Below are 27,122 nucleotides of genomic sequence, written 5' to 3'. Positions count from 1 at the left end.
ATTTGTTTGATTTTTGTTTTTTGCTTTAGCCTCTTTTGTTATTTTTGTGATTTTTTATTTTGGCTTTGCGCAATATTTTCACCTTGTTTTTGTATGTAGTATTTTTGGCTTTTATGATTTTTTCTTTGTTTTCGTTTCATTTTCTTGATTTTTTTGCGGCTCCGAGGGACGGCAATTAAACACGCTAAAAAAGAAAAAATAATATAAATGGGCGAGAGTGAAAATGAGCGACGAAAAAATATACAAAACACGAAACGATAACAACTTAAAAAACTGTCTTTTTAGCCAATGCAATTTTTATGGGCAAATGTTTTCCTTGTGTTTTCATTTTTTACGACTGGCCGAAATGGAATTGGATTGAAAGTGTTTTCCTTGGTGGCGTTGAAAAAACATTTGCGGTGCAAGAAATTAATTATAAGCTGTTTTTTGGGTATTTAGCTTATAACACGACAGGCTGCTCTTCAAATAAAAAAAGATTTTGTGGAAAAAAATTAAATAAAATGTATTATTTTTACTGCTTGCATAAATTTAACGCCCATGGTAATATTATCTTAAATTTGGTTTAATATAATCTAATAAAATATTTCCTTTTAATGCAATTTTTTATTTAATATCATAATATTTTTTATCAGTAACATTTAACTGCTGACAACACCCCCATATCATCAGTTATCCCCCGGCTAATTAGGGTAATATCTGGTTCCGTTAGGATCTTGGCACCCCTACGATCTATAAAGGGAACACATAGACCCCCGTCCAACTGCCACTTAATTCAGCACTCGAAATCACTTTGAATCCAATCTGCGCGAATTGAAAGAGGATTCACAGAGGGTGCAAGTGAGATAGGGGTAGTGTGGGAGTGAGAGGGAGCGAGAGCCCTCATCAGCTGTCAGCGGCAGCAGAATAGGGCCCATTTGATGAAGATGTTTCTGCAATTGTTAATGTATCTCTGGCTCACTCGATGTTTGCTATTTGCTGTTTGGGGAGAGAGAACCTCAAAAAGCAAGAGGCCACAACATATAGAAATTGTATTCGATATGTTAACAAGCCGCGGTACAAAAGAAATGAGTAGTCCCAAGAGATGCCAAGAGATAGCCCACATAAATAAGTATCTCGTGGCTGGTAGTCCGTATCTGGTGTCTTGTATTTCGTATCTGATGGATGCACCTTTTGACACCCAATAAACAAGACGAAAACAGCAGCTGTATTCGAAGCGATTTGATTAATTTGGCCATGCCTTGGAATTTACAAAAAAAAGGTTTAGTCAAGAAAGGTAAGTGCGAAATAATAATAGCAAATTGATGTGGATTAATTGATAAATTAATTTTAGAAATGTAAAAATTTCAAAAGAGAAAAATAAAAATAGAAACGAATATTTTAGTTGATATTTGGATGGAATATGGAACTAAACCCTCCCTAAATTGTTTTGTTAATGCAATAATTAAGTCAATTAACTTAAAAGGCAAAATACCTTGTATCACAAATGAGTTGAGAGGAGTGATGGTTTTTGAGAGGGGGTTTCTTGGGGTGTGCTAACTTAATGAGTGACTTGTTAATTATCCGTCGGCGGCTGCATCTGTATCTCTCTGTCGCACCTGCCGGTAAAAGCCAGCTGGCTCCTTGCTAGCCCCCTCCCTTTTGCACACTCTCCCGCTCTCGCTTCCTCGCGCGATTCCTTGTGGGTTTACCTATACCTATACCTTACCTTTACCTTTACCGTTCACCGGATGGTTGGCCAAAAGCAAAAAGCCACGACAAAGGAAAACTTGGCAACGCGTTCGAACTTCGAACATGTTTCTGCACCTGGCTTTATTGTTCAAAAATGGGGGGGGGGTTCACCGAGGGGGTGCAGGGTGCCGAAGGGGGTTCCTTACCTTGGCCAGAAAGAGCCGGCTTTTCGAAAAAGGGGTGAAAAATAAAACAACACACAACTAACACATAGCGGAATGTAACCCCTTCGGTAAGAGAGCCTCTACCCCTTTTCTTTTTATTTTGTTGTTTTTTTTTTGTTTTGGCCAGGCCCGGCACTTTGCGAATCTATAAAAGTATCGGGCCGCATAAAAAACGAGCTCAGTTGCGAACGGTACTTTGTAAAGGCAACCGGCGGCAGCACGCGCGACTAACGGTTAACTGGAAAATCGAGGAAAATAGTGGAAAACCCCTTGAGGGAAAAATAGTGAGAGAAGGCCCCAAGCCAACAGTTTACTGCTCGGATCTACTGCCGCAGTAACTTGTCGCTTTTCAGCTCAGAAATAGAAGGGGAAAAGAAGCTGCACACCATCTAGTAAACATAATCCTCTCCCCCCCGGATGTCCTGAAAAAAGTCAACCCATTTCAGCACCCCCTTCGGTAAGTCATAACACCCCCGCCTTGGATCCTAACACTGTACCTACTACTATATCTCGCCCTCGGAGATCCCGACCCCCGAAAAAATAAATCCATCGGCTTAAAACTTGGCAAAGCTCAACTCCTAACTGAACCAAGCTGAGCTGAACGTATTTGAGTAGAGTAAGCACTGGAAAAAATAGACTTAACTTTCTTATAATGTTTAGATACATGTTATAAGCTTCAAGTATATGTAGGACTATATAATTCGTCCACGTATATTATAAATTAGGTATTACAAACCCATATAATTAATATTTTTGGAGTGATAATAAATCAAAAACCTTTAAAATATAAATTTTACAAGATAGTATAGAATATATTATTAAACATTTTAGAGACTTAGAAAATGTTTTATTTTTAAGTATACCCTTCTTATTGAAATTTATTAATTTTCCTCCAAATCTCCAACCAACTCAAATCTCAGTGCATGTAAATATGCATCTGTCAGTGCGGCAGCAGCTCCAGCATCAGTATCTGTGTCTGCTTTGTATCTTCTGGGTTGTAAAAACATCTGTGCTTGTCGTTCGGCATCCGTATTTGTTGCCCTTCCTGGGATGGGCCAACTGCATTTCCTTCGCAGCCAACCCAGCCACCCACTAGTCACACATTGCGTATACGCAACGTGGATGTAAGCAGGGTTTGTGGGTGAAAATCGCTTGTGAGTGGAACGCGGGTTTAACTAAAAACCGTTTGCGCGCGAGCTGTCAGCAAATGGCAACCACTTTCCGTAGAGGTCTCCCCCCAAGATCCCCAGATCTGCGTAGCCCCCACTTTCCTATGTGGGCTGCCCTGCTCCATTTTCGATATCTTTTGTGGGATCTCGGACAAGTGCTACTTCTGACCGACTTCTTGGCCAGCTCAGCTACTGGTTGGCTGTTCGATTTCTATTGTATCTAGTGTTTTTCGGAATGGAATCGGACTGAGTGCGTGTAGGCAGGAATGGCCAACGATCGATGGAGGGTCTCCGAGAAGTGTATAGAGCTCCACATTCCATGTGGGCGTTCCTAGGGCTCCCAGTTTGGACATCCATCTTGCCACCAACTAAGTTCGACTGTCTCCGGGGTGCGAATCATCCACTTTTGTTTACTCTTTGATTTATTTACGAAGTCTCAAAAAGTATTTCATTCAGTCGCATCGATGCGAATTTTATTTTATTCACTTTCCAAATTCTTTGGTTTGGCTGGGAAAAGTTTTGCAGAAGAGACTCAAAATCAGATTCAGATACATAAATCATATACTCAATGACATGGGCGGGGGGGAAGGGGGTCTTCTGCCTTGGGCTTTTGTCTCTGGTTAAGTTTTTTGTTTATTGTCGAGTGCAGGGAAAATACGAAAAAATTATTGCGTTGGCTATTTTTAAAAAAATCATACGCAATGCATTTTAATTTTTCTGGTCTCTTGTTCGTTTTTTGTTTGTAATATATGGTTTTTAAATGTGTCAAGTTTGTTTTTTTACAGAGATCAGAGCGAGGGGCTGAACAAAATTAAACCAAAATAGCGAAACAAACAGAATAAAGGGAAAAAAGACCCAAAGACCTGATTTCTGAGTGGCTTAGTTTTGTTTCAACCGAATTTCGGGCTACTTTTCTTTTGTTATTGTGTGCAGAAGTGGAAAAGTTTTAAAGAGAGAGTGAAGGAGTGTGGGAAAAAGTTTTCTAACTCATATATTGAATCAAAAAAATACGCAAAGTTAAGCTGCGTATTAAAATTACTATCCAGCTCGTAAAACTTAATTACTATTTATTTCCTCCTACACTTCCTCCGATCTTAATTTGGCCAAAACTTTTGACTGCCATTAAATTCAGCAACTGATTTGTGCTCTCCCCCTGTTTCTCAAGGCAATTTCAACGCAAAAGTCAACAGTTTATAGTGTTTAATCATTCTTAAGCTGTCTTCAACTAACTTCCATCCCCCCCCCCAAAAGCTTTTCCGCCCTTTTGGACCACCTTTGACCTTCATTAGTGTCAGTTCCTCTCGCATTCGCATTAATCTAAGCAGACATTTCAAGTTGAGCTGTTGCAAAGACAATGGCTCTAACAGTTTTGTAGTTTGTCTTGTCGGCCAAGGTGCACACGCACACTCCGTATAAAGATATAGATACAGATGGTATCTATGGGATACTCGCAGAAACGCATACAAATCAGAGCTAATAAATTAGTGCAGTTTATGCCAGAGCAGCGAAATAAATTCAAAAAATATTGTGCAAAATTTTTAAGGTCATTACGGCAACGGAATAATAGGAATAAAATTTAAACGAATTTTTGGTGGATTGAGTAAGAAAAAATATTTTTTATAAAATATGTATATATGTATTCTGCGCCAAAACTTGTATCTATCTTAGCTTACATGAACTTTTAAGCACAAGTATTTAAGATACAGATATAATCCACACTCTTCAAAATCACAGCAAATAATTCACAGCACTTTATGCTTGAGAAATTGAATAAATTCCACAAAAACTGCCGGATTATGCAACCATTTGAAGTCGCAACACCCCCAGAAGTTCCGCCCCCGTCCACCTGCTGGCCACGCCCCCATTTCGGAGGCGCCCCAAAGTCTCAGGGCGACACAAACAACAAAAAAACAAAGAATTCAAGTGGCGTGTGTGTGTGTGTTGCACAAAAAACCAAACCGAAACGAAAAGTCCGAAAAAACCAACACACTCGGCTGAAGGAAAAACCTTCGCGGCGGAAAAACAAAAAAATAAGCAGAGCAACGATGTGAAAAGTTGAATGCCTAACAAGTTGAAACACGCTGAAAATGCAAAAGAAAAAATCACAAAAAAATAAATAAAGAAAAACAAAAGCTCAAAGATGGAGCTCACAATAATAACAACAAGAACAATGACTTGGAAAATGTGGAAATGTCTTGGGAACCTTGCAAAATGGATGAAGCTGACGTTGTTGTGGCCTCTGGTGTCGTTGTTGTTGCTGCTGCAGTTTGTTGAATTAGATAAAAGTTTAGGAAATGTTTATGCCAAAAGTAAGGCGCAGATGAAAAGCGAAGGAAACTCCTTTTTTGCCAAATACCCTTGATGGAGTCGAGGGGTTTTTAAGTCCATTGGGATTTCGATGGCCCAAAAATGGGTTAAATAGCTGTTCTGCAATTATTAAATAGAAAAAATTCTCCCTCTTTGCCTACTAAAAGGAGATTAACTTTGATAACATGAACTAATTTTTAAAAAAATGAAAAGAGTTTATTCTTCACTTTATAAAAGAAACGAAATATATCTGTTGCTTTTGATCTTATAATTTTTTTTTCACGGTGTACTTTATTTTTATTTAAACTCCTTTCCCAAAAAATAAAATACATACTTGTATACATAGTTCCATAAAATAAATATTTGTAAAATTGTTTTTAACAATACATTTTTGTGTATTTTACTATCTTTCATTATTTTTTAATGCATCGGTTTTAATGTGAATTTCAGGGTAGTCCATTTTCAGTGCTAGCCTTTTCCCTGAGATTTTTTCCCCTATTTTTTTTCTGCCCTACTGGGAAAGTGATGTATAGGAAAATGGGTAAGGAGTAGGATAAGGTAACCTGGCAAATGGCAGGCGGAAATGCACCGAAAATAAATGTGGGTAAAAATTCCAAGGAAAACTGCAAGTCTGTGTGAGTTAGTGCGTTTATCAAGCTTGCTTCTTTTACTATGGGATTTCAGTTGGGAGAACGTTGTCTACACTCGAATATTTCACACCAAACACAAAAGGGGGTTCTTCAAGTGCCGGAAAAATGCCTAACCAGCGCAATGTGCGAATGCAAATGCGACTGCGATTGCAACTGCAACTGCAACTGCGACTGCGGAATATGAATCACAAGAATAAAAAAAAAGTGCAGCCACCAAGGGAACTCCGCACACTCATCGCTTATCGGCAATTTCCCCCCTTTTTCACCTGCCCAAACCCCCTTTTCATTCATCAATGCTGTTCGACGGAGGTGAAAATTTCGTGCGCGCGACTAAAACAAAAGAAAAAGCGATGAAAAAGTACTGAAAAGAAAGAAGAGCAGCCAAAGATAAGACAACAAAGATTCGCGAACTGGCGATAAACAAAAACAAAGCAAACAATTGCGAATACTGCAGTGCAAACCACAAACAAGCATGCCAAGAATGCATCCCACAGATACAGATACAGTGGCAATTCCATTTAGAAAAAGAAACAAACATTTCAGATGTAGTACTTTACAGAATTTAATTTTAGCATATAGTTTGAAATGGGTTTCGAATTTTATATCATTTTGAATTTATGAATTATTTTCAAGTGAACTTTCGGGGTAATAATGGTAGACCCCTTTCTTAGCTAGCACCTATAAATTTATTCTGAAGTTCGGTTTTTGATATTAGATTTTTTTCTGAGCTCATATCCTCCAGTAAAAAGGGGCCTCATTTATAATTCAATAAATAATATAATTCTTGCTTTATTGTAATTAGAAAAATAAATATCTTCCACTTAGCAACCGATCACTGTAGGCCTGCATCTTACGTGTGAATCGAAACTAAACCGTCTCAACAAATGCTTTCGAAAAGTAAAATACAAATGCATAACTCTGACGAAAAGTGAAACGGAACCCCGCCAGGGTCGAATTCTATTAGAGAACCGAACCGAACCAATCCAATCCGAACTGCGTTGAGGTGAATTTCAGGTGAGTCAGGCCCACGCAATGCGAACACCTGAAATCCGCAAAGATAAGAAAATATTGGAGGGATTCGGAGGGGGTCACGGGGGCTTTGGTGCCCCTAAAACCAGTTTCTCACGAAGCGTGGGCCCAAGTCTTTGACGTCAGCAATTGAAGTTGGTTGACAACTATCAAAGCCCAGCTATTGACACAATTTGTATAAATGCTTTTCGATTGGGAGAGTGCTTATGACGAGGTTGTCACGGCTAAGGGGTATTTCCTATTGGCAATGCAAAAAGTATCTCCTCATATGACAAATATTTTTCAACAGAAGATTGTTCAACTATTTAATTAAACAAATCTGAGCTGGTTCACATTACTTACCTAAAGTTTAGTTAAATAATTCAATATACTGAATGTGTTAAATGGGTTTTAATTTTCTAGACAATATAATATGATACCATTATGATATTTTTTTTTAATAAAATGTTTTCTCTGTTAATCCCCTATACCGTTTTTTTTTAATTTGAACTTTTTTGATCCATTGCAACGCACTTTTGTCATGTCGTATTTATGATGGAATTAAGCAAAAATCACGGACAAACCGAACGCAAATCGTTTACAAAGAGTTATCGCAGCTATTTGGGCTATTATTTCGCATTGACAAAATGTGAAAAACCAGAAACGTCAGACAAAAAAAGAGGATACATCAAAGCTGAAAAACCAAATTCGAGAAAAACACAGAAATGTCCGACAAATAGTACAAAAAGAAAAAATGCATAGAAAACTCATATATCTGAAATGAAATATTCTGGCAATTAAACAGCAAAAATTGTTGGTTTGTTCTTTTTTCTTTCGGTTTTGTTTAATTTTAATGTTTTCAACCGCAACACGAATTATGCAGATTTACAAAAGCCGACAAAAAGGTGAAAAGTATTTATATAATTAAAACAGTATTCTCGGCGAGGGATGGGGACTGACCACCCATAGATAGTTGCTCCCGATCATCACAACTGGCATCCGATGGAGAGATATAAGTACATATATCTGGCGGATACCGAAGCCAATCTGCATCTGCAAATGACCACAAAGTGAGAGCGTTGCACAGTTAACTCAATTAACTTATAAAATGTAAACTATGCGAGGCAACAGCTATACTATACTATGCTATATGTATTGTATATGTGGCTCCAACTCCCAGACGAGATCCAACTGGAGCCCCAGCAACAAGCTCAGTGAGCTAAACGGCAACGGTGATTAACTTTTGTCCAGCCACGAAAGCGATGGCCACGTGACTCACGGCGGAAGATAAGTTAACAAACAATAACGGGAAATTCCAAACATATTTAAAAAGAATTAAAAAAAATAACCCAACAACTATGATTTATCCGTGTTTTCAATTTTTGCAGGATTTTTATTTAAATCTCTATAAAACTTACGTTGGTTTGTGCACAAGTTTAGGTAAGGGTAATATTATTGGAGAAACAATAACTAAGTAGTTTTCCATTTATTTATTTCATTTATATAATACAAAAAAAAATTCATAAGAAGTCTGTTCTTTAAAAATCAGATTGTTTTGAACATTTAGAATATCCATAGCATGTAAATCTTACCATATATGTTATACCATATATATTTATAGTTTCTCAAACACTGAAAATTTATAGATAAGTTAGGATTTTTGGTATGTGGAATGTATTTATCATTTGGTTACTATTCCATAACCCACCTGCTAGAAAACCTGCTCATCTCTAGCGCTTTTCACAGTTTCCAGCTTCGGCCCATGCCCAAGTTTTCCATATGTAGATGCGTGCGAAGAGATACGTGGATGTATCTACAAGCTACAAGTTACGCTTTGCAGACTCGCGTACTCACCTGAGCGCGAATAATTACCACGCCAAGAAAGGGGAGTGAAAGAGGGTGGGGCAGGTGAGTCTAGAAGGGGGGGGGGGGGATGGGTTATCTATAGGTAGGCGCCGCTTTCGTCCAAAGAAGAAGAGGCGGTAAAGGGGCGGAACGGGCCCACTGAATGCGGCAACAAAGTTGCCTGGTGAACGTCGAGGAAGCGAATGTAGATCGGGGATATATGTGTATGTGGATACACCCCGAGGGGCAGGGGGCAAGGGGCAGGTGGGTCATCGGCGGGTCGAGGGCAGCGCCAGCAGTGCTAATGTGGTTATAACCGCCAGTTGGCAGGTCAGCAGGCAGCGGAGCAGCTCCGTCTTGGAGTCGCGGTCTTCGCTAATCGAAATGTGATAATCGGGGCGGGGCAGAGTCCAGTTCATTGAGCCCACAAAGGGCGGCCAGGGGAAAATCCGGGTGTGAACCACATTCGCACCGACTTCGCTCAGCTATTGAACCCATTAATGACGCCGCTTTTGCGCTATACATATGCCCGCGATTTTCTCGGCCCGTGGAAAGTCGCACGAATTATGGATCGCACATTAGCTTGGGAAAACTTGACCATCGGTGAAATCGCGAGGGAAATCGAAGGCAAATACGAACATCTTTATTGGAAAAGCCCTAGAAATGTAAGATTTTCTTAATTTACTAAGATTATTAAGCTTTATTTTATGGAAATAATACAAAACTATTTTTCTTAACACTTAAATAAAACAACTTCTTTATTTTCGATGTGTTTTTTATATCAAATGTAAAATTGTGATAAAAATTATTATTGGAATATGACTTTATCGTATTTATATATTAAAGAAAAAATCACCTTAACTTGGTATTAATTAAATTGAGTTTTTTTAATATCTAACAAGATGATAATTTTCCCAGCAGTCACCATAAAAAATAAAAAGCAGTTCTAGCTTTCCCAAGAAAAGTACGCATCACTCATTTACCCATGGATCCCCACTACAGATGGAACTTGATAGCTTCAGGCTTGCTTGTTAAAATAAGAACTATTTAAGCACCAATTTAAGCTGTCTCATTTTAGAACATTCCTCTTGGCTTCTTGAGTTTTTTGTTCGGCCAACTGGTTCCTTCCTTCCTTCCTTGGCAATCTGTGGTTTTTGCCTCTTTTATTTGTCTTTGGTTGCCAGAGAAAAACGCGAGAACAAAAGGCTTGTCAAGCCATTTCCATTTTCATTTCCATTACCGTGCGAATTCTGGCCCGCTTTTCTTTCGCTGTTTTCTTATTAACATTTTCCAGTGGGTGATGGTGAGGAGTGGGTTTGGGGTAGCATAATTGCCTTTTGATGTTGCTGCTCGCCTTTGGCCATGGTCATGTTGGTCCCCGCCCCCTCTTACTACCTTCCGAACATTTAAGGCCACATTAATTGTTATGATTTACAATGAGAAAAAATCATAAATTAATTATTCATGGGGCAACAGCAAACAAGCGGACAGCTTCGGATGGGGAAAAAATTCCTGCCCTGGGTCAATGTTCCATTGGCAGGGCAATTTCCGCCGGGTTTCCTTCCTGGCTAAGTGGTCAGTGGCCGCCAAATCGATTGGCAGGGAATCGGAGGCAGATCAGCTTCCAATTAGCTAACGGAACTACGTGCAAATCGTTGCATCTCAACTAGCATTTCTCGAACCGTTCGGCGAGCGGCGAAAGATACTTTTGTATCTCGGCGGTAAAAGCGGGTTAATTGATGGCTTTTGCATTAAATTGCTTCACTCGACACAATCAGCTGAAAAAGCAGTCGGGGCAAAAAGAAAGACGGGGGGCTTTTTTGCAGCAATTGACCCGCTCGGCGCTATTTGTATCTTTGTATCTTTAGCATGGAAGTTAATTATCACAGTGTCTCGCGGAGTTCGTGCTGCAATTTCCATAGATGCTTATTAGATCGGACTCGGGCGAAATTCTCAAGCCATAAATCAAGCTCGGAATGATCTCAGAATGCCATCTGCTGGCCATACGCAAAAGTATCTATGAAATTGTAGGTTTTTTGGGTTATCTGCATGGTACAAAAATCACTTGAGTAGGATTATTCACTTGTAAATTGTTAAATATTGTTTAATTGTTTCGCTTCATAAATTCAATCTAATTATTTTAGAAGACAACAAAATTATGTCCATCAAATAAATACAATTAAATACAATTTCTGTATATTTTAAAGTCCCAAGAAAATACCAAATACATATTTACAAAATATCCATGATTTTTTCTCCCTGTATTTGGGTGTTTAATTGGATTCTCCTTCGTCTAGACTTTGTCTCGCTGCTGTACGCACTTTAATCGGCTGCGTGCCTAATTTATTGATATGTCATCGTCTGCCCAGCAACCACTTCCACATTAATCCCCCCTTTATTTAGATTCTCCTTGACAGTCTCCACTGTGGCCTCATGCCAAAGTGTTTGTCATTTCCTGGCATTCCGCAAATACTTGGCCCTACTTCTTTGGATTTCGGCTGTAGTGCTCGTTTTCGTTTTCATTTTCATTTTAGTTGCCATATTACGAAATGGGCCTCCCCTTTTGGACTGTTTATATATCTGGTTATATATCTGGGAATGTTAAATTTCCAAACTGAATGAAACTTTAGCCACCCCGATTCGATCTGCGCTGGCTGTTTGCGTGATTCATTTTTTCCACATTTTTTGGTTGTTCCGTTTTGATTAAATGTATATGTACGTATGAGCATTGTGCTCGTCTGGTCGTCTTTTATATTTCGTTTTTCGTTTTATTATTATTCTTGTATTTTCCTATATTTCCGTGTGAACTTCCGTTTTGAACCCCCCTCGCTCCATGCCTCTGCACTGGACTCTACTCCCCTCTGAAAAAGGCAAAAGTTTGGAACGTGTTTGAAATATTGATAGCGAAATGAGCAGGGACCACAAGAACAACCTACACAGCTACAAGCCAATGCACAGAGAGAAAAACCATTCTTTTTTACAATCAGAATGCAGAGTATTGCTAGAAATTGAAAGGTATTGAATAATAAATATTTAATAATCTTATTATTATAGAATACAGTAAATTTAACAATATATAACCTATGTGTATGAGACCCTACTTTTATTAATTATAATAATAGTAATACTAATGAAGTTAAATGCTAACAGTGTTGTTATAATTCCCAAGTGATCAAAAATTATAGAAGAGTTAGTCTACATTCTTAAAAATTATAGCTTTATTACAGCACCATAGCAAGTTTACCCCTTGACATTCAGTTCGCAGATCATCTTGAATTTCGAATTAGTATTTATTTATTAACCTCTCAAATGTATCCCAATTTTTTTCGGTGCACTCTCACCCACTTGGACCTTGCACCATCGGTGGTTGCAGGCAACACCTACTGCAGTCCCAAAGTTGTCCAGGGTTCCCGTACCCCCGATCCCCGATTCTGTCTGTCGTTGGTCTGGTTGTGGTTGCTGTTCGTCGTCTGCCTTGTTTTTTCGTTTTTTTTTTTTGCTTCCAGTGGTGGTAGTGGGGCGTGTGACCTCTCCCACCTTACCCCGCGGTGGCCCCTTTTACGGTTGCATTAGACAATAACTGGTAATAATCGTTGAACCGTAAAATAAACATGGATACCCGGTGCACTTGTTTAGGCAGCAACAACAACAGTGGTCAGGTGGTTCAGGTGGATCAGGTGGTTCGGGTGGTTCCGTCGGTGGTGTCTTTGTCGCTGCAGGTGATTAAGTCTGTCCACCGTCTGTCCATCCTCCACTTTTAACCATCCACCACGTTGTCGTCTGCCGGACGTTAACTGATTTGTGCATTGACGCGAAGTCGTAGAAATATACGAAAAGACATAAATACTTAAGCTGGGAGACAGAGCAAACTAAGAAAAGCTAAGGGGTAAAATGGGCGGAGGGAAACTTGCGGTTTTCCACAGATCACGGACTGGCAGAATTATAAGCATATGCCAACGCTTGGCATTCCATTTCAATCCGATCCCATCCAAAGGTAATTTACATTCGTCATCGTGTTTGGATTTTCTGCGTAGCCGTCTGTGATTCAGTGGCTATATATAGACGTCGATCGAAATAAATCTTCAAAAACAAAAGCTCACGATCAACTATCGAAAAACGATCTTGCTTTGCGCTCGACTCAATTTGACGTTTGGCGCGCCACGTATTCATATCCCATATTGTCTAGTGGTTAGGATATCCGGCTCTCACCCGGAAGGCCCGGGTTCAATTCCCGGTATGGGAAATATGGTTCAACTTTTTTTTCGAATTTTTTATATTTTGTAGATATTGAAAAAGCCAAAAACCAACCAGATTTTTAAAAATCAGTACGAAATTTTTTTTTATACAATTTGGTTCATATTAAAATTTTAAAAATACATAACCCTATACATTTCTTTGAAGATTTCCTATCTATAAATAGGTACTACCAAAGTTCCTAATCACCTGTATGATAACAACATCCAAGTCCCATATTGTCTAGTGGTTAGGATATCCGGCTCTCACCCGGAAGGCCCGGGTTCAATTCCCGGTATGGGAAATATGGTTCAATTACTTTTTGTATTTCATTTTTAAAATATTTTAATTATTTTGATAATTTTATTCGTCTGCTAAGTTTATTTTGAATAATTTTGGTGTTAAGGGTCAGCATAAAATCATCACCATCATCAATTATAATAAGATAAAATCTAAAATATTTTTCATCCATAATGATATCTATAAATAAGTATTACGATAATTCTTAAAAACTTTTGGGAATAGCAAGTTCAAGTCCCATATTGTCTAGTGGTTAGGATATCCGGCTCTCACCCGGAAGGCCCGGGTTCAATTCCCGGTATGGGAAATATGGATGAAAGATTTTTTATTTTTCATACGTTTTATAAAATTGTATATATTACTTGGTGTGGTAGTGACTTGCTCTAGTTTTAGTTTATTTACATGCTTTCCAGTTTAAGTATGGCTCTGCTTGACGTTTTTACCACCAACGAATTGGGCAGCTTCGAAATTCCGTTCTGTGGGATGTTCTAAATCTCAGAAATCTCGACTCGCCATCAAGAGCAGCTTCTGCTCCATTCATTCTTCTGTTGAAATTGTGCAAACAATAACAGAAACAACAACAGAATCAGAGGCAAGCTCTTGTGGTTAAAATTTTATGTTGAGCATTTTATGGCCCAGAGGCGGTCCAAAGGGTACGTAAAGGGGGGACCGAGGAAGGGCAAGTGTTTCACACAGTAAACACAAGTTAATGAAATTAAAACGTAAGCAGCAGACACACAAAAACGCAATAAACACAAAAGAAATTACAATTAAATTGAAAGCAAAGAGAAAGACCATCTATTGGAGTGCGAGGAAGCGAGAGGGCTGTAGGTTGGAGCGAGACGGGGCTAGCGTGCTTCCCACATTCGGCTCTCCTCACTCCTTTGCCACTGCAACTTGACATGCAACCCGAATGGAAATGAACTTTGAAGCCTGCGTGGGCCGTTGTTTCTCCGCTTCTCAGTTTCTCGGCTTGAGAATTCCAAGTCGCCGGCTATCGCGATGCTCCAAATGCCCCCTTCTCGAAGACCCCCTTCTCACTTTTTCCCAACTCCACCCCTCCCTTCGCATTTCTTATGTGATGGCGTGCACGACTTTTAATCGCATTCGCTTCAATTGTCGGAATTTTATTGTGAAACCAACTAAGACTTTGGGCGTCAAAGCCTCCCTGCCAACCCCATCCACTAGCTAAACTATCCCCCAAACCCCTTTTGGCTTTCCATGAACATCTTTCATAACGCTTCATTATCGTCTCATACAAGAAATGCGAATAAAAACCTTTGAAAAAATTAAAAAAAAAGTGAAAACCTTTCCCAGAGTTGTGCAGTACAGTGAAAGCTCTCATGGGTGACCTTTAAAGGTACGTAAGTACATTATTCACTTTAATAAAGAGTAATGGGTGAGTCTTATCAGAAGCTAAATCTGCTTTGTACTCATATAGAACTTTCGTCCTGAAACAAAAAACCATGTGGTGACCCCGACATTTTAGGAATGACCTTAAAAAGTTAAAATTTGATTCTTATTTCGTTTTCATTTATCGGTTTTCTATTTTGTAAGAAAAAGTCATGACACTAACCTAAACTGTTTTTATTTATTTTGTAAATTTATGAATGCATTTAGTAAATGGTGACCCAAATTATTCGTTTTAGTACAAATTTCTTTTGGTTTTTTTTGCAACGTATGTATATTTTTTATTAACCATGTATATTGATATAAATTCAAATGATTGTCCAAATGTGTGGATATCCATTTCTTCGGTGTAAGCTCCCATAATTTTTTCTTTGATCCCACCATCGCCCGACATAAGAGCCACCCACCTGGTAAACATTTTTCAATTATAGTTTTATAATAATTTTCTCGTCATTGTTGGTGGTTCGTGTTCATCGTCTGGATGTTGCTTGCAGTTAATTTGTTGTTGCGTTTGTTAACGTAACTTTCTTCGGTATTCTTTCACTTTTTTCGACCCGCCCACTGAACTGACTCCGCCGACTCGAGGGAGCTGCCAACTCAACTCGTTTTCCATAACTTTTGCTCTCGACCCAAAGGCATTTAAGCCGCGTTGTAATTATGTATTTTTTCAGTACATTTCTCTCTCACTGTTTCTTTTTGGGTGGCTTTGTGCACCCTGCGGCTTCAGTAATTAAATTTGTTATTGTCTCTCGCCCTTTCGCTTGCCAACTGCAAATGCAACTAACTAACTAACCGTATTTACTTGGAGGAGAAATCCCAGTTTCCCCAATTGTGAAATAATTTCGAACGTGTGTTTCGAGCCAATTTAGCTGGCCCATTGAACCGCATAAATCAATAAAAGAAAATACCTAAAAAACGGGTGGGGCTGTGCTCACATATTTGATAACCTTAGGAAAGTACTTGGGGCGAAGGAATGGCAGGCAAATAATGCAAACACAAATAGTCAGCATTATGTAAATGAAATGTTTGTCCAATGCAAACACAAAATGCGGTCGACTAGAGGGAAATCTAGAACAGCAGCTCAAGGAGCAGGTCACTGGAAAAATAGATTGAGTGAACCAATTACCACCTACTTTAAGGCAAATAAAAGCTAATTGAAAACTAAAGCACTAAAAATGTCACTGAAGTTGTTGTCTAATTCTTTCAATGGAAGAGCAATAAGTAAAAAATGTAATTACTAAAAAATGTTATAGTTGGACTAAAGCTTTTCTTTTTTGAGTAGACTAAACCAATTTATTGGGAAAAACTTATTTCATATTATAAACATACACCTCGGTAAGTAAAATTTTGAGGACAAATTTATGTATATATGTATGTAGGTAAACCCAATCTTGGCTAACTAAGGGACTATTGTACACATATGCTCCCCATCTTGGCCATAACACATTTCATACTTATTTAATTGGTAATGAACCTTTTGCATAATCTACCCATTAATATTTTATTTGCTGTGTAACGAGGGGAGACGTTACAGCATTGGAGGAGTACCGAAGGAGGTTGGCTTGCATAATCAACTTCAACGGCGAGTTGAACTTCGATTTTTGCCTTTTGCCAAATGAGCCAAGCAGGAAGGCAAACACAGGGTCTCAGAAGGGGGTACAAAAAGGGGAAAAAAGGATGGGAGTATGGGGAATGGCACCGGCACAGAGGAAGTTGGATGTTTGTTTCAAGGATATTGTGCGTTTCAGTGTCCTGCACACGAACGAGTTGCGTGCCAAGGACAGAGCGGCTTGAAAAAGCGGCAGACCGAGTTGAACAAACCAGCCAAAGCTACCAGGAATCGATGTTTAAGGACATTAAGGATACACCTGTCGATATTTTTACAGTTTTGGCATGCGCCTGCCCGCCAGCCAGCTCCTTTGGTCCCCACATTTCGGATCCATTAACCGGTTTGCCAGTTGTGCGCCAGGATCATTAAGGGGCCGACCGAGAGCAACACTTCCGTCTGTGAAACAAGTTTTTTTGGTCTGGCTTTGGGCTTGGGTTCGGTGCAAACAGAAACATATAACAGCAGAGAGGGCAGGACAACACGACAGGACCTTCCACCATCCCAGTTGTTCTGGGCCAGAGGTAATCACCATTAAAACTCATTACCAAGAGCGACTGCACCGCACCACAACAGAACTGAACAGAACCGAACAGGACACGCCATGGGACCTCAGAACTGAAAGCCCTCTAAAATAAACCAAAAACATAAACTAGCCAAAACCAAAACATGCACATAAAGTAGTAAACCCTCTGGCAAAAGCTCACTGGTTCTTTTAGATTAGCAAAAGGACGAGTTATTTAGTGTCTGCTCGAAACAAGAATCCCATAAATTGAATTAGTCCTTGGTTACCTTGGTTGGGTATATATTTCAAAAATTGAAATAAGTTCTCTTTTCTATTTATTCCACCAGCTGTTAAAGTTCCTTTGATAAAAAGTGGAACAATGTGTGTAATGGATTGCCTGCTCTATTAGTTCCCACCATACATTACTTTCTTATGCAACATTTAATTTGAAGATTTATGATCATAGGTCCGCCGGACTTTATATCCCTCGAAAGCTCCCGGCTTATTGCAAAATGCCTTTTCGGCGTTCTTTCGACTGCTTCCTCCGGGCAAGAATTCCGAATTCCGTCTTAATCTCAAGTTCGAGCACTTTCGGGGTTGCATTTTGGCCTTCTTTTCTTTGGTGCTGCCGCAGCGGAAATAAATTTCTTGTGAGTGCAAAAAAAGAAATAAATTCTTGACTCTTTTATGGCCGTCTAGGGCCATTAAAGGGGGACACAAAGGAGGGGGCCCCGGGGGATATAGACCTGAATGATGGCGCCTCTGGCGATGTCGAATGTCGTCGTCTGCCAAATCGAGACGCGTCGGGGAGAAATTGCGCTGCAGTTGTCGTCAAAGTCGGAGACAGTCGCAGAAAGAGAGACAACCTTGAGCTAATTTGGCCATAGTCAGCACCGCGTAATCCCCAAAGGCACTGGGAGAAAATAGAGCCAAGTCAATAACAGTATTTTTACAATAAAACAAAAGCAGCTCACATACTATGACCATTCGATTTTCAGGCATGACTTATTGACGTGTATGCTAACCTCTAAAGGTAGGTATACTGTGTATATCGGCAGAGCTCCGTCAGAACATAAATCGTAACCTGTGGGCCTCTGCTTCTGCTGGTGACCACAGCACTTAGCAAATACTTTTTATTAAGTTTGCAATTCCTTTGTGGTTTTGACTTATCATGTGCCTTGTTTCTATTTCATCAAAACTAATAAGATCATCAATGCCCTAAGATTTTATTATCTTAGGATCATTGTAAAGTTTTTTCTGTGAGAAAAAATCACGGAAAGGTATTCTAAATATTTTGTTTAAGTGATCACTTTTCCCCTTCCTTCCAGAAGGCCGCCGCCGGGGCCAGACAGCATTCCGCTCGTCTCACCATGACAGAAGCCGCCTCAGCTGCTCCTGCTAAGTGGGGCACCGTCACAAGGCAGACGCCCCAAAAATAGACACCTCGGCCGCACGAAGGAGGAGGAGGAGCAGTTGGAGGTGGAGCAGTCGGAGGAGGAGGAGATGCCGCCCAGTACCGTTCTGCAAATGCCGCCGGCTCCGTCCTCGTCGAAATCCGGACTGGTGCTGGGCGTCTGCTGCGACCAGCTGATGGCGGTGCAGCCAGTGCATCCAGGGCAGCGGGCATCCGGAGCAGCAGCATCCAAAAGTAGAGCCCCGGACTGGGGGAACCACAAGGCGAAACATCTTGAGGGGACTGCCCCGACTTCCAAGTGGATTCCGCCCTTTTTCATTATCCTCGCCTCGCTCTTGGAGGTGAGTACGTACATAGCTTCTGCCCCACGTTGGGCGCCAAATGTGACCGCTTTTTAATGCGATTACCCTCGAGGGTTGATTGAGGGTCATAAAAGCCACATTTGGGGGTGGCCTCAAGGGTTGGGGATGGCTTTGGGCTGAGGTTTCCATGACATCGCATATAAAAGCACAACATTCTGGTTTGGTTTAATTGTTGGCTTATAAAAGTTGTTCTGCAACCCTTGTGATGGCCAACATATTGGATTGGGCTCCCAAGTAACCCCTGATCTTTTGTGTCTGATGACTGTCTCGGTAATTTTGATTGCTTATTGCACGATAAGTCCTCAATCCTTGAATGTTGCCTTTTTATTACATTTTCACTTAATTCTCAAAAGAAGTACAGAAGTCTTTATTCAAGTGTTTAAAGTACTTTTAGTCCTAAATATCCCATGAAACTTATTCGATTTGTTGTGTAAGTCTTATTAACTGAACTTCCACTTAATATAATGTTTTATTAATACATAACTCAATCTTATAAGGCATTATCATTACCCCAAACACGTTTCCATACCATTTTTACTTATCAAATGCAGTTCAAGTCCAGTTTTCATTACACTTAGCCCCCCATCCAAGCATTTGGAGCCATCATTCTGCAGTCACGTCTGAATCGCGTTTTGTATCTCAAATTAAACGAGATGGCCAGCGAAGAGGGTTGTTTGCTTGGCCATAACAAAGATGCTGTATCATATTTCAGCCCCGACCAGCTCGAGAATTCCACCCATACCACCCACGCATCGCAGATCTGGTCGAGCAATTGACTTTTGAGGCAAACAAATTGCCGACAGGGCCACACACACAGAATACGACTTAGCTGCCCTCGCTGGAAACCCAACCCAATGCATTTGTAAATGGAAGTTGGCTTCCGGTTAAAGGATATACGAGTAGCATAGGCGTGGGGCGGGTAGAAAGGGGGCCTTGGGATATAGAAGAAGGGATACGGAGTGCGTGCGAAAAATCCAACACGTCTACGATTTGTTTTCCGCGTCTGGCTTTTTGCACACCACACAGACTGGACGCCGCCGGGCCACAGAAAAGGGGGATTTTAGATGGGGATCGAGGGGGAATAATGGGGCTTATGTATAGGGAAAAGGGAGAAAAGGAATAGGAACGGGAACGAAAGGAAGCCCGGGGATTGGGGGGAATTGATGGCGACGTCTCGTCGCTGTCTGCTGGCAGTCTGCGCCTTTGGGGGTTGCTCTGGCCACCCCTTCTCCTCCAAAAAAGCTGTCTCGGCTGTGCGGACTTGATGATTTTATTGCTTCCCTCCGTTTTCCTCGTTCTTGAGTGCGAATGGGGGTTCCCCCATAGCAGTCATGCTCTTCAAGTGGTTCGGAACTAGTTCGGGATAATGGAGATTTATGCAAAAGGTTGTTTAGGACGCAGAACCTTCGTTTGCTGAGTCATAAAAAAAGTTATGTGGAACAGGATACGTTGAACCGTTTTAACTTTGTTTAAAGTTTTTATTATATTTACTACAATGTCATAGCCTTTAACTCTTCTTAACAGATCCTTGTGTTTCTATGGGTGGGAGCTGATTCCCCCGAGGATTCACTTCTGGTGTATAGACCTGACCGGCGGCTCCAGCTCTGGAGATTCCTGAGCTATGCCCTGCTCCATGCCAGTTGGCTCCATCTGGGATACAATGTGCTCACCCAGCTGCTATTTGGTGTGCCCTTGGAATTGGTACATGGATCGCTGAGGACAGGGGTGATTTATACGGCCGGAGTTTTGGCTGGTTCTTTGGGAACTTCGGTGGTGGACTCGGAGGTTTATCTGGTGGGTGCCAGCGGAGGAGTATATGCCCTACTGGCAGCCCAACTGGCGAGTCTTTTGCTCAACTTTGGCCAGATGCGACATGGAGTATTTCAGCTAATGGCGGTGATTGTTTTTGGTGAGTTTACAAGGAAGCTTTGGGGTTAAAATGTATTGTAAAATGTATTAAGTCTCTCTAATTACATATTATTTTATTTTGTCAAAGTCTTTTGCGATCTGGGTTATGCCCTCTATTCCCGAGAACTGTCCGTGCAGCAACTGCAGACGCGACCCTCGGTCTCCTACATCGCCCACATGACCGGAGCTCTGGCGGGGATCAGTGTGGGTCTGTTGCTCCTCCGGCAGCTGGATGGGGGACTGCGGCCACGCCCCCTCCGTTGGCTGGCCCTGGGCGTGTGGTGTATATTCAGCGCCTTTGGAATCGCCTTCAACCTGGTCAACACGGTCACAGCTCAACTCCTGGCCGAGCAGGAGGGTCAGGTGATCAGGCAGCACCTGATGAACGACCTCGGAATGGGATGATCCTCATTGGACATATAGTCCAAAGACTGCATCCCGCTCATATACACATACATGTCTCCTCTTATGCCTTAGTCTCTAGTCACTAGTCGGTAAGACTTTCCCCAGGACAGTGTGCTCAAACAACATATCTATCAATATGTATCCCTCGATAATATCCTGTAACCTGGCCCCCACTTCAAGAGGGGATCGCTCAAAATACTCTTAGCTCGTAAGTCCCAACATTCATCTTATGCCAATGCCAAAGGAGTGGAGATGGGCCTTTCAAGAACTGAGCCTGGCTCACATCAAAGACTTAGGATCGGGTTTGGGCTGCTATCTAATCGATGGACTCCTCCATTGAGTTGCCTACTTAGTGTTAATGCCAAACCAGAGCTTAAAGACATAATACTATATCTGAATACTATTAGTTGAAACGAGAATTCCAGCTCAATAAATTACCAGACTAAAGTTTCATTGTGTTTTATTTGTTTTAGTTCTCCCTTGAAAGCCATGTTCACCTACAAACCACTCCGTTTGAATTCCAATCTGAGGTAAAAACTGCGCCAAAATCCCATGCTAATTTCCCCAATCAGCCGAAACAACCTGCCATCAATAGGCCAACATTTCGAGGGGCCATGCCAGAAATTAATAACAAACAAAAACAGAAATTGGCCATCAGCTTTTGGGCATTGTTCTGTTTTCAGATTGCCCCATCATGTGGTGGCCCCATTAGCCATGGAACTCCCGGGGGGGGGGAGCTCTATTATTATCGGTTTTGGATTTCGCATTGCCCGAAAATGAAATTGTAAACTTCTACTGGATGTGTTGGTAATTCAATAGCTGCAAGCCACGATTTCGGGGAGCAAAAAGAGCCAACTGCCAACCGCAGCACCACCCAAAAACCGAGTGCATTTTGATGAGACATTGATGGTTCAATCGAACAAACCGACCCACCCAGTCAGCAGAGCCAATTTAGCAAGACTTTTGCGATTTCTCAATCGAATCAGATCGAAATCGGAGGGGAGGGATCTTTTTGGAATCTGGAGGATCGCGGAGGAGCATGGAGGATCACCTGGAGCTCGAGTTCTCGTTAAGTCGTCACCAGTGGCAGTGCTTCAAATCGCCTGGTATCGAGTATCCCAGTATCCACTATCCAGTATCGTACTGCCTCCAACTCAATTGACAGTTGACAACAAATATTTGTGACATTAAATGCGGTTGCTCGCAGATGCGAACCTTCAGAGGTTCCTCAATGAAACAAGAGGTTCTTAAGAGTTTAAGCATCTTCGAGATCGTGCACTGAAGGCATAATTGAGGTTGAATAAAAATATATTCCAGAAAAATTATACAATTTGTTTGGACTGATCTGATGAATGAAAAATATTAAATTGTCCAAGTAAATGTATTTTAAGTTATCATTTTATATGGATTAAAAATATCTACAAAATTGCAACCTTGAAAACAAATCTGGCTCAGAAGTCAAGGAATGGAGTCCCAAAAGATGATCATTAAATCGTGATAAATAAGGTAAATCAAGTTAGATCAAGTCTTTTCATTTAAAACTATATTTAAGAGATATATTAAATAAGCAAAATACCTATTCTGGTATGAAGTGCACTCCCTTCTTTATTCGGGTCCATATTTTTCGGAGTGTGCCACCTCCAGTTGAGTTGCAGCTGAATCCTCGGCGACTTGCTCATTTCACTAATTTAATGAAGACCTTTTGCGATAAAAGCGGGGAGTGGAGTGGGCCCATTGTCTCGGTTTCTCTCACTCGAGGAGACCGAGTCCTCCCCAGATTGATGATGCGGTTTGGCCGGGCAGCTTTTGAAACTCCAACTCCAACTCCAACTCAAACTCAACCCGTTCCCGATCCTTTCGGTGGGTTGCAGGGGGATGGGATGGGCCTGCATCAATAATTTGTGTCCGCCGTTGAAAATAATTGACCAAGTTTGTCTGTTTGCGGTTGTGGCATTTAATCTACTTGCAGCTTAAGTTCCGAGGCTGAAGCGACAACTGAACTGCAGCAGCTGCCATTCTGCCTTTGCCGCTTTGCCATTCGGAGAAGAGGACAAGTCGACAAAAAAGCCAGGTCCCGGGGATTTGGGTGCCTCCCCGGGCTCCTTGGCCTGCACTTGGCGTAATTGAAATAATTTTAAGTGAAAAATCTGCATTCAAAAAATATTTCAGCGCACACACAAATGTCAGCGTCAGGGGAAATAAGGAGCACAAGGAGGAGACAAAATACCAGAAGCAGGACGGGTTGGAAATCGAGGTATATGGTTGATCGCGAAATTCCCTACACAGGATCGGGAAATATTCAACAATTTTATGATTAATAAATACGGTTAGAAAAAGTTGTAACTACCAAATCATCATCATATTATTCAGAACCTTAGGTATGTGCAACAAACTATAGATAAACTCTGACCACCACATTTATAAAGGCAAAGAAGGCATCATATCATTAGAACTATAGAAACCTCTTTAAATGTTGTTAGTTGAATCACAGAGAGGTTTTTTCCTAAGGATAAATCTTTAAAAAATGTAATATATATCATATTACATTAAGGAGTATAAAAACAAACTCCCCTTGCCAATCCATATGCCTGTCTCAATAGGTCAGCGACTTTTGCAGACGCTAAAATTTACATGCGCCAATTTGAGGGGACACGGCAAAAAAGAGTCAACAGTTTGCAGCTTTCGCAGTCGCTCCGAAGTTCGAACATAATCCTGGGCATTAAGGCAAATTGCAGCATCTGCTGGGGAGACAGGGGCGGCGATTCAGAGGGGGCACAATTCGGATCGATCATTGGCAGTCGGGCCCTCCATAATTTGCTTAATTCGACGCTCAGCCCAAAGAGCACCTTTTCCTTGGATCTCTGGAGTTCAGCACGCGGCTGCCACTCGTCGATCGACTGATGAGGATGATCTTCCAGCCCCAATCCTCAATTCCCTCAAGGAACCCAGGTTCTTCAGGTACTTCGGGTACTCCTCCTCTGCCAGGTGAGGCGGCTTCTTCAGCGGCAGCCTCAATTTGCCATTGCCTGCCCTCGGGGGCAATTTGGAACTCGGTTTTTATCTCCGCTTTTTTGGGTTATTTTTTGTGGGCTGCCTTACTTTTTGGTGGCTGTAATTTCTGGGCCAGGCTTTAAGTGACCATTCACCCGATACATGTGCCATCTTCCAGCCCCCCTCTGATAACCTAGAAAAACACATCCCAAAATGTCACAGCTTTCCTATTTCCCCCCTTGGGGAGCACTTAAATTCGATAAACAAATGGTTGGAAAACAAAAGAAATACAATATGCATGTCCTGTCCCAATCGATAACAGCTCGAATTTCCAGCATAAATATTTTTTGGCACTTCTATGCGCATATTCTCTGTTGCAATTTGCAAACTTTCGGTGTTCATTCATTTTGTTTCCCATCCGAAGGTCTCATGAATTTATCAAAAGTATCTGCATAAAGTCTTGTTTGCCATTCGCCATCAATTCTAATTCATATTCTCCTCTGGTTTCGGTATGCAAAGCTTTCAGTAACTATGGAAACAGCCAAAAGGGGAGTGCAGGTGACAGGAACTCTGGTAGGGATTTCATATCTGCAGCTTGAGGAACGAAACAAATGGGGAATGGACTGATAGTGGGGGTCAGATATACAAAAGTATTGTAAATTGATCACATTCAATGCTTACAGTAATTGGAAGTGGCTAGGTCTGAAGAGACATATTTAATTAAAATAAATGTGAAATCAAAATTATTCCTTTTCTTTATGAATTACTATTACCTAAGAAGATAAATTTATATAAACGTATAAACACGTACGTAAAATTTAATACTAATATTACATTTTACAATCTTTAAAATAAACATACAGTGGTCGGCATAAGTATTTTGACAAAATAAAAGTTAAGTATACTCATAACTTGAATTTACTTCTTGTAAACTATAGGCATCAATGGAAAGGTAATTTCAATGCCGTTTGAATGATACAATACATTTCTTTACCCATTCAGTACTTATTGAAAAGGACGAATTTGTGTAAATCAACTTTGAAATTAAAAAAAAAAACTTTTTTCCTCGTCTTGAAAACTTAAATTTTTTGATGCAAAAAGTTTCTTCAAACAAAAACAATAGTAACTGCAAAAAGAATTTTTCAAAAATCATTTTTCTTATATTTTTTATGAATTTTTGAAAATGCTTAAAAACAGGCATTTGAGCCATATTTTTGTCTTTTTCATACAAATTTTTTCCGACATTGTCACTTTCAAAAAATCATAAAAAATATAAGCAAAATGATATTTGAAAAATTCTTTTTGCAGTTACTATTATTTTTGTTTGAAGAAACTTTTTGCATCAAAAAATTTAAGTTTTCAAGACGAGGAAAAAAGTTTTTTTTTTAAATTTCAAAGTTCATTTACACAAATTCGTCCTTTTCAATAAGTACTGAATGGGTAAAGAAATGTATTGTATCATTCAAACGGCATTGAAATTACCTTTCCATTGATGCCTATAGTTTACAAGAAGTAAATTCAAGTTATGAGTATACTTAACTTTTATTTTGTCAAAATACTTATGCCGACCACTGTATATAGACAAAAAACCTAAACCATAAAATTTTTATGGATATGTTCTTATAACTTATATATTATATCTTGATGAGAAAGGACACAAAAAATCTGAAGTGACCCTTTAAGGAGTTAATATCTGGTAATCCTTAAAACGATTACAGGACTTTCCCTGGATGGATGCAGTCCACATCCCAAGGGGTCTATAAGCCCGAGTTAATTTCACTGATCCCGATCACATTGGCATCCCCCATTTCGGTGGGAGGAACTCATTAAATCTCCGCTCGCCGCTGGCTCATAATTCAGCTCAATATAAATCTGTTAACAAAACGCTTAATCCGCATTGTGCGCCTTATTTATGGCCATTTGATGGCGCATTATCGCATCAGGCACATGGCACCCGTCGGGGTCGGACCCATTGGAGTCTCCCCTCCTTGGATCCTCCAGCTGGCGCGCCTCATAATTGGATTCGTCACAGAGGCCCCTGCAGGCTCCCTCGGGATCCAAGATCCTACGGATGGGCCATAAATCGCGGGCTGCTTGAAATGCAAATTTTCGGGACTGCAGCTTGTTGAAGTTTCAGTTTTGGCTGGAGTATCTTCGGCAGGGCATCAAAGTGGCAGCAAATGTTTCGCCGGCTGCTGCCCAATTAACGCCACCGAAGAAAGCTGGCGAGGAATCTGGACTCGGATTCGGATTCGGGTTCGGAGCAGCAGCAATCAGAGTTCACTTGAACACCTCGCAATTAAGCCTGCTGGCGAGGAAAAAGTGCGTGGCTCAGTTGCGGGTGGAGTGAAAACAAGAAATCCAACACGAAGTGGCTCCATGTTCCCAGTGCTCCTCCTCCTGGCCAACTTGTTGTCGATGCCCAACAAAGGATAATCCAGAATGACCAGCCTCTACTCCTTCGTCCCGAACTACACCCACTTTGGCCACCAAAAGTCAACAGAAACCACCTCTAAACATTCGACGGCCAGAAAACAACATCCCACGCAGGAAAATTGGTGGTCATAGCCGGAGGTTTAATGCCCTGAAAGCGAAGACTATACTATATTGTATTCCAATAAACTGCTGGCTTGTAAAATATTTATTTATAAGGTCTAACAAAGTATGTTAAATAGCTTTAGTGACACCTTTACGTGCTCCAAATTTACGAAGATACTATTTATAAAAAGATTTTGGCGCTTTAAAGATACTGCCATAAAATTAGTTTAAGGTAAAATACCATTTAACCAAAAATAGCTTGGGATGTAGTATACGCAGTGATGTAAAATAAATAAAAGGCGATATACGTTTTTACTAGGCAGTGGGTTGATTATATGGTCCCATACTTGGTCTAATACATTTCAGGGGTTAATAACCGCGATTTAGTTACTATTACTTAATTCCACACAGATCCAATAATATACATCTATTGGTAATATTTACAAATGAGTATCATTTTTAACGTTACGTAATGAAAGCTGTGCAATTTTCTAGTCTATTATATCTTGCAGTATTCTTCTGGTAAGTGGATTACCCCTACTATTAACACCCCACGAAGACAGCCAAAACAGGCGGCAA

The 27,122-nt window shown here is 40.6% G+C and overlaps 1 protein-coding gene and 3 non-coding genes across 6 annotated transcripts; all 4 read left to right on the top strand.

Annotated features, from left to right (window-relative positions):
- The first annotated feature begins 1,138 nt into the window (after positions 1–1,138).
- On the top strand, positions 1,139–21,450 carry LOC119553242 (protein rhomboid). Of its 3 annotated transcripts, XM_037863513.1 has the most exons (5): positions 2,103–2,176; positions 2,246–2,349; positions 18,254–18,680; positions 20,226–20,610; positions 20,698–21,450. In XM_037863513.1, exons 3-5 carry the CDS (start codon positions 18,429–18,431, stop codon positions 21,012–21,014), a joined length of 954 nt encoding a protein of 317 aa, XP_037719441.1. In that variant the 5' UTR covers positions 2,103–2,176; positions 2,246–2,349; positions 18,254–18,428; the 3' UTR covers positions 21,015–21,450. The 3 variants fall into 3 exon arrangements, with proteins under 3 accessions (XP_037719444.1, XP_037719443.1, XP_037719441.1); XM_037863516.1 differs by lacking the exons at positions 2,103–2,176; positions 2,246–2,349 and adding an exon at positions 1,139–1,273; XM_037863515.1 differs by having other exon boundaries at positions 2,089–2,349; positions 18,257–18,680.
- Trnae-cuc lies at positions 13,043–13,114 on the top strand. The gene has a single exon. It is a non-coding gene; the product is annotated as a tRNA-Glu (tRNA).
- On the top strand, positions 13,337–13,408 carry Trnae-cuc. Its single transcript has one exon. It is a non-coding gene; the product is annotated as a tRNA-Glu (tRNA).
- On the top strand, positions 13,640–13,711 carry Trnae-cuc. The gene has a single exon. It is a non-coding gene; the product is annotated as a tRNA-Glu (tRNA).
- Positions 21,451–27,122: the final 5,672 nt, after the last annotated feature.

The sequence above is a fragment of the Drosophila subpulchrella genome, chromosome 3L (assembly GCF_014743375.2).
Source record: "Drosophila subpulchrella strain 33 F10 #4 breed RU33 chromosome 3L, RU_Dsub_v1.1 Primary Assembly, whole genome shotgun sequence".
Classification (NCBI taxonomy): domain Eukaryota; kingdom Metazoa; phylum Arthropoda; class Insecta; order Diptera; family Drosophilidae; genus Drosophila; species Drosophila subpulchrella.
This window is presented reverse-complemented; position numbering and strand designations above follow the sequence as displayed.

What these genes read in the sequence shown, in the direction of transcription:
- LOC119553242 (XM_037863516.1), top strand. Translation starts at nt 18,429, where the DNA reads ATGCCGCCCAGTACCGTTCTGCAAATGCCGCCGGCTCCGTCCTCGTCG. An exon ending in TCCTCGCCTCGCTCTTGGAG is followed by an intron (nt 18,681 to 20,225) that starts GTGAGTACGTAC and finishes TCTTCTTAACAG; the next exon opens with ATCCTTGTGTTTCTATGGGT. An exon ending in AATGGCGGTGATTGTTTTTG is followed by an intron (nt 20,611 to 20,697) that starts GTGAGTTTACAA and finishes ATTTTGTCAAAG; the next exon opens with TCTTTTGCGATCTGGGTTAT.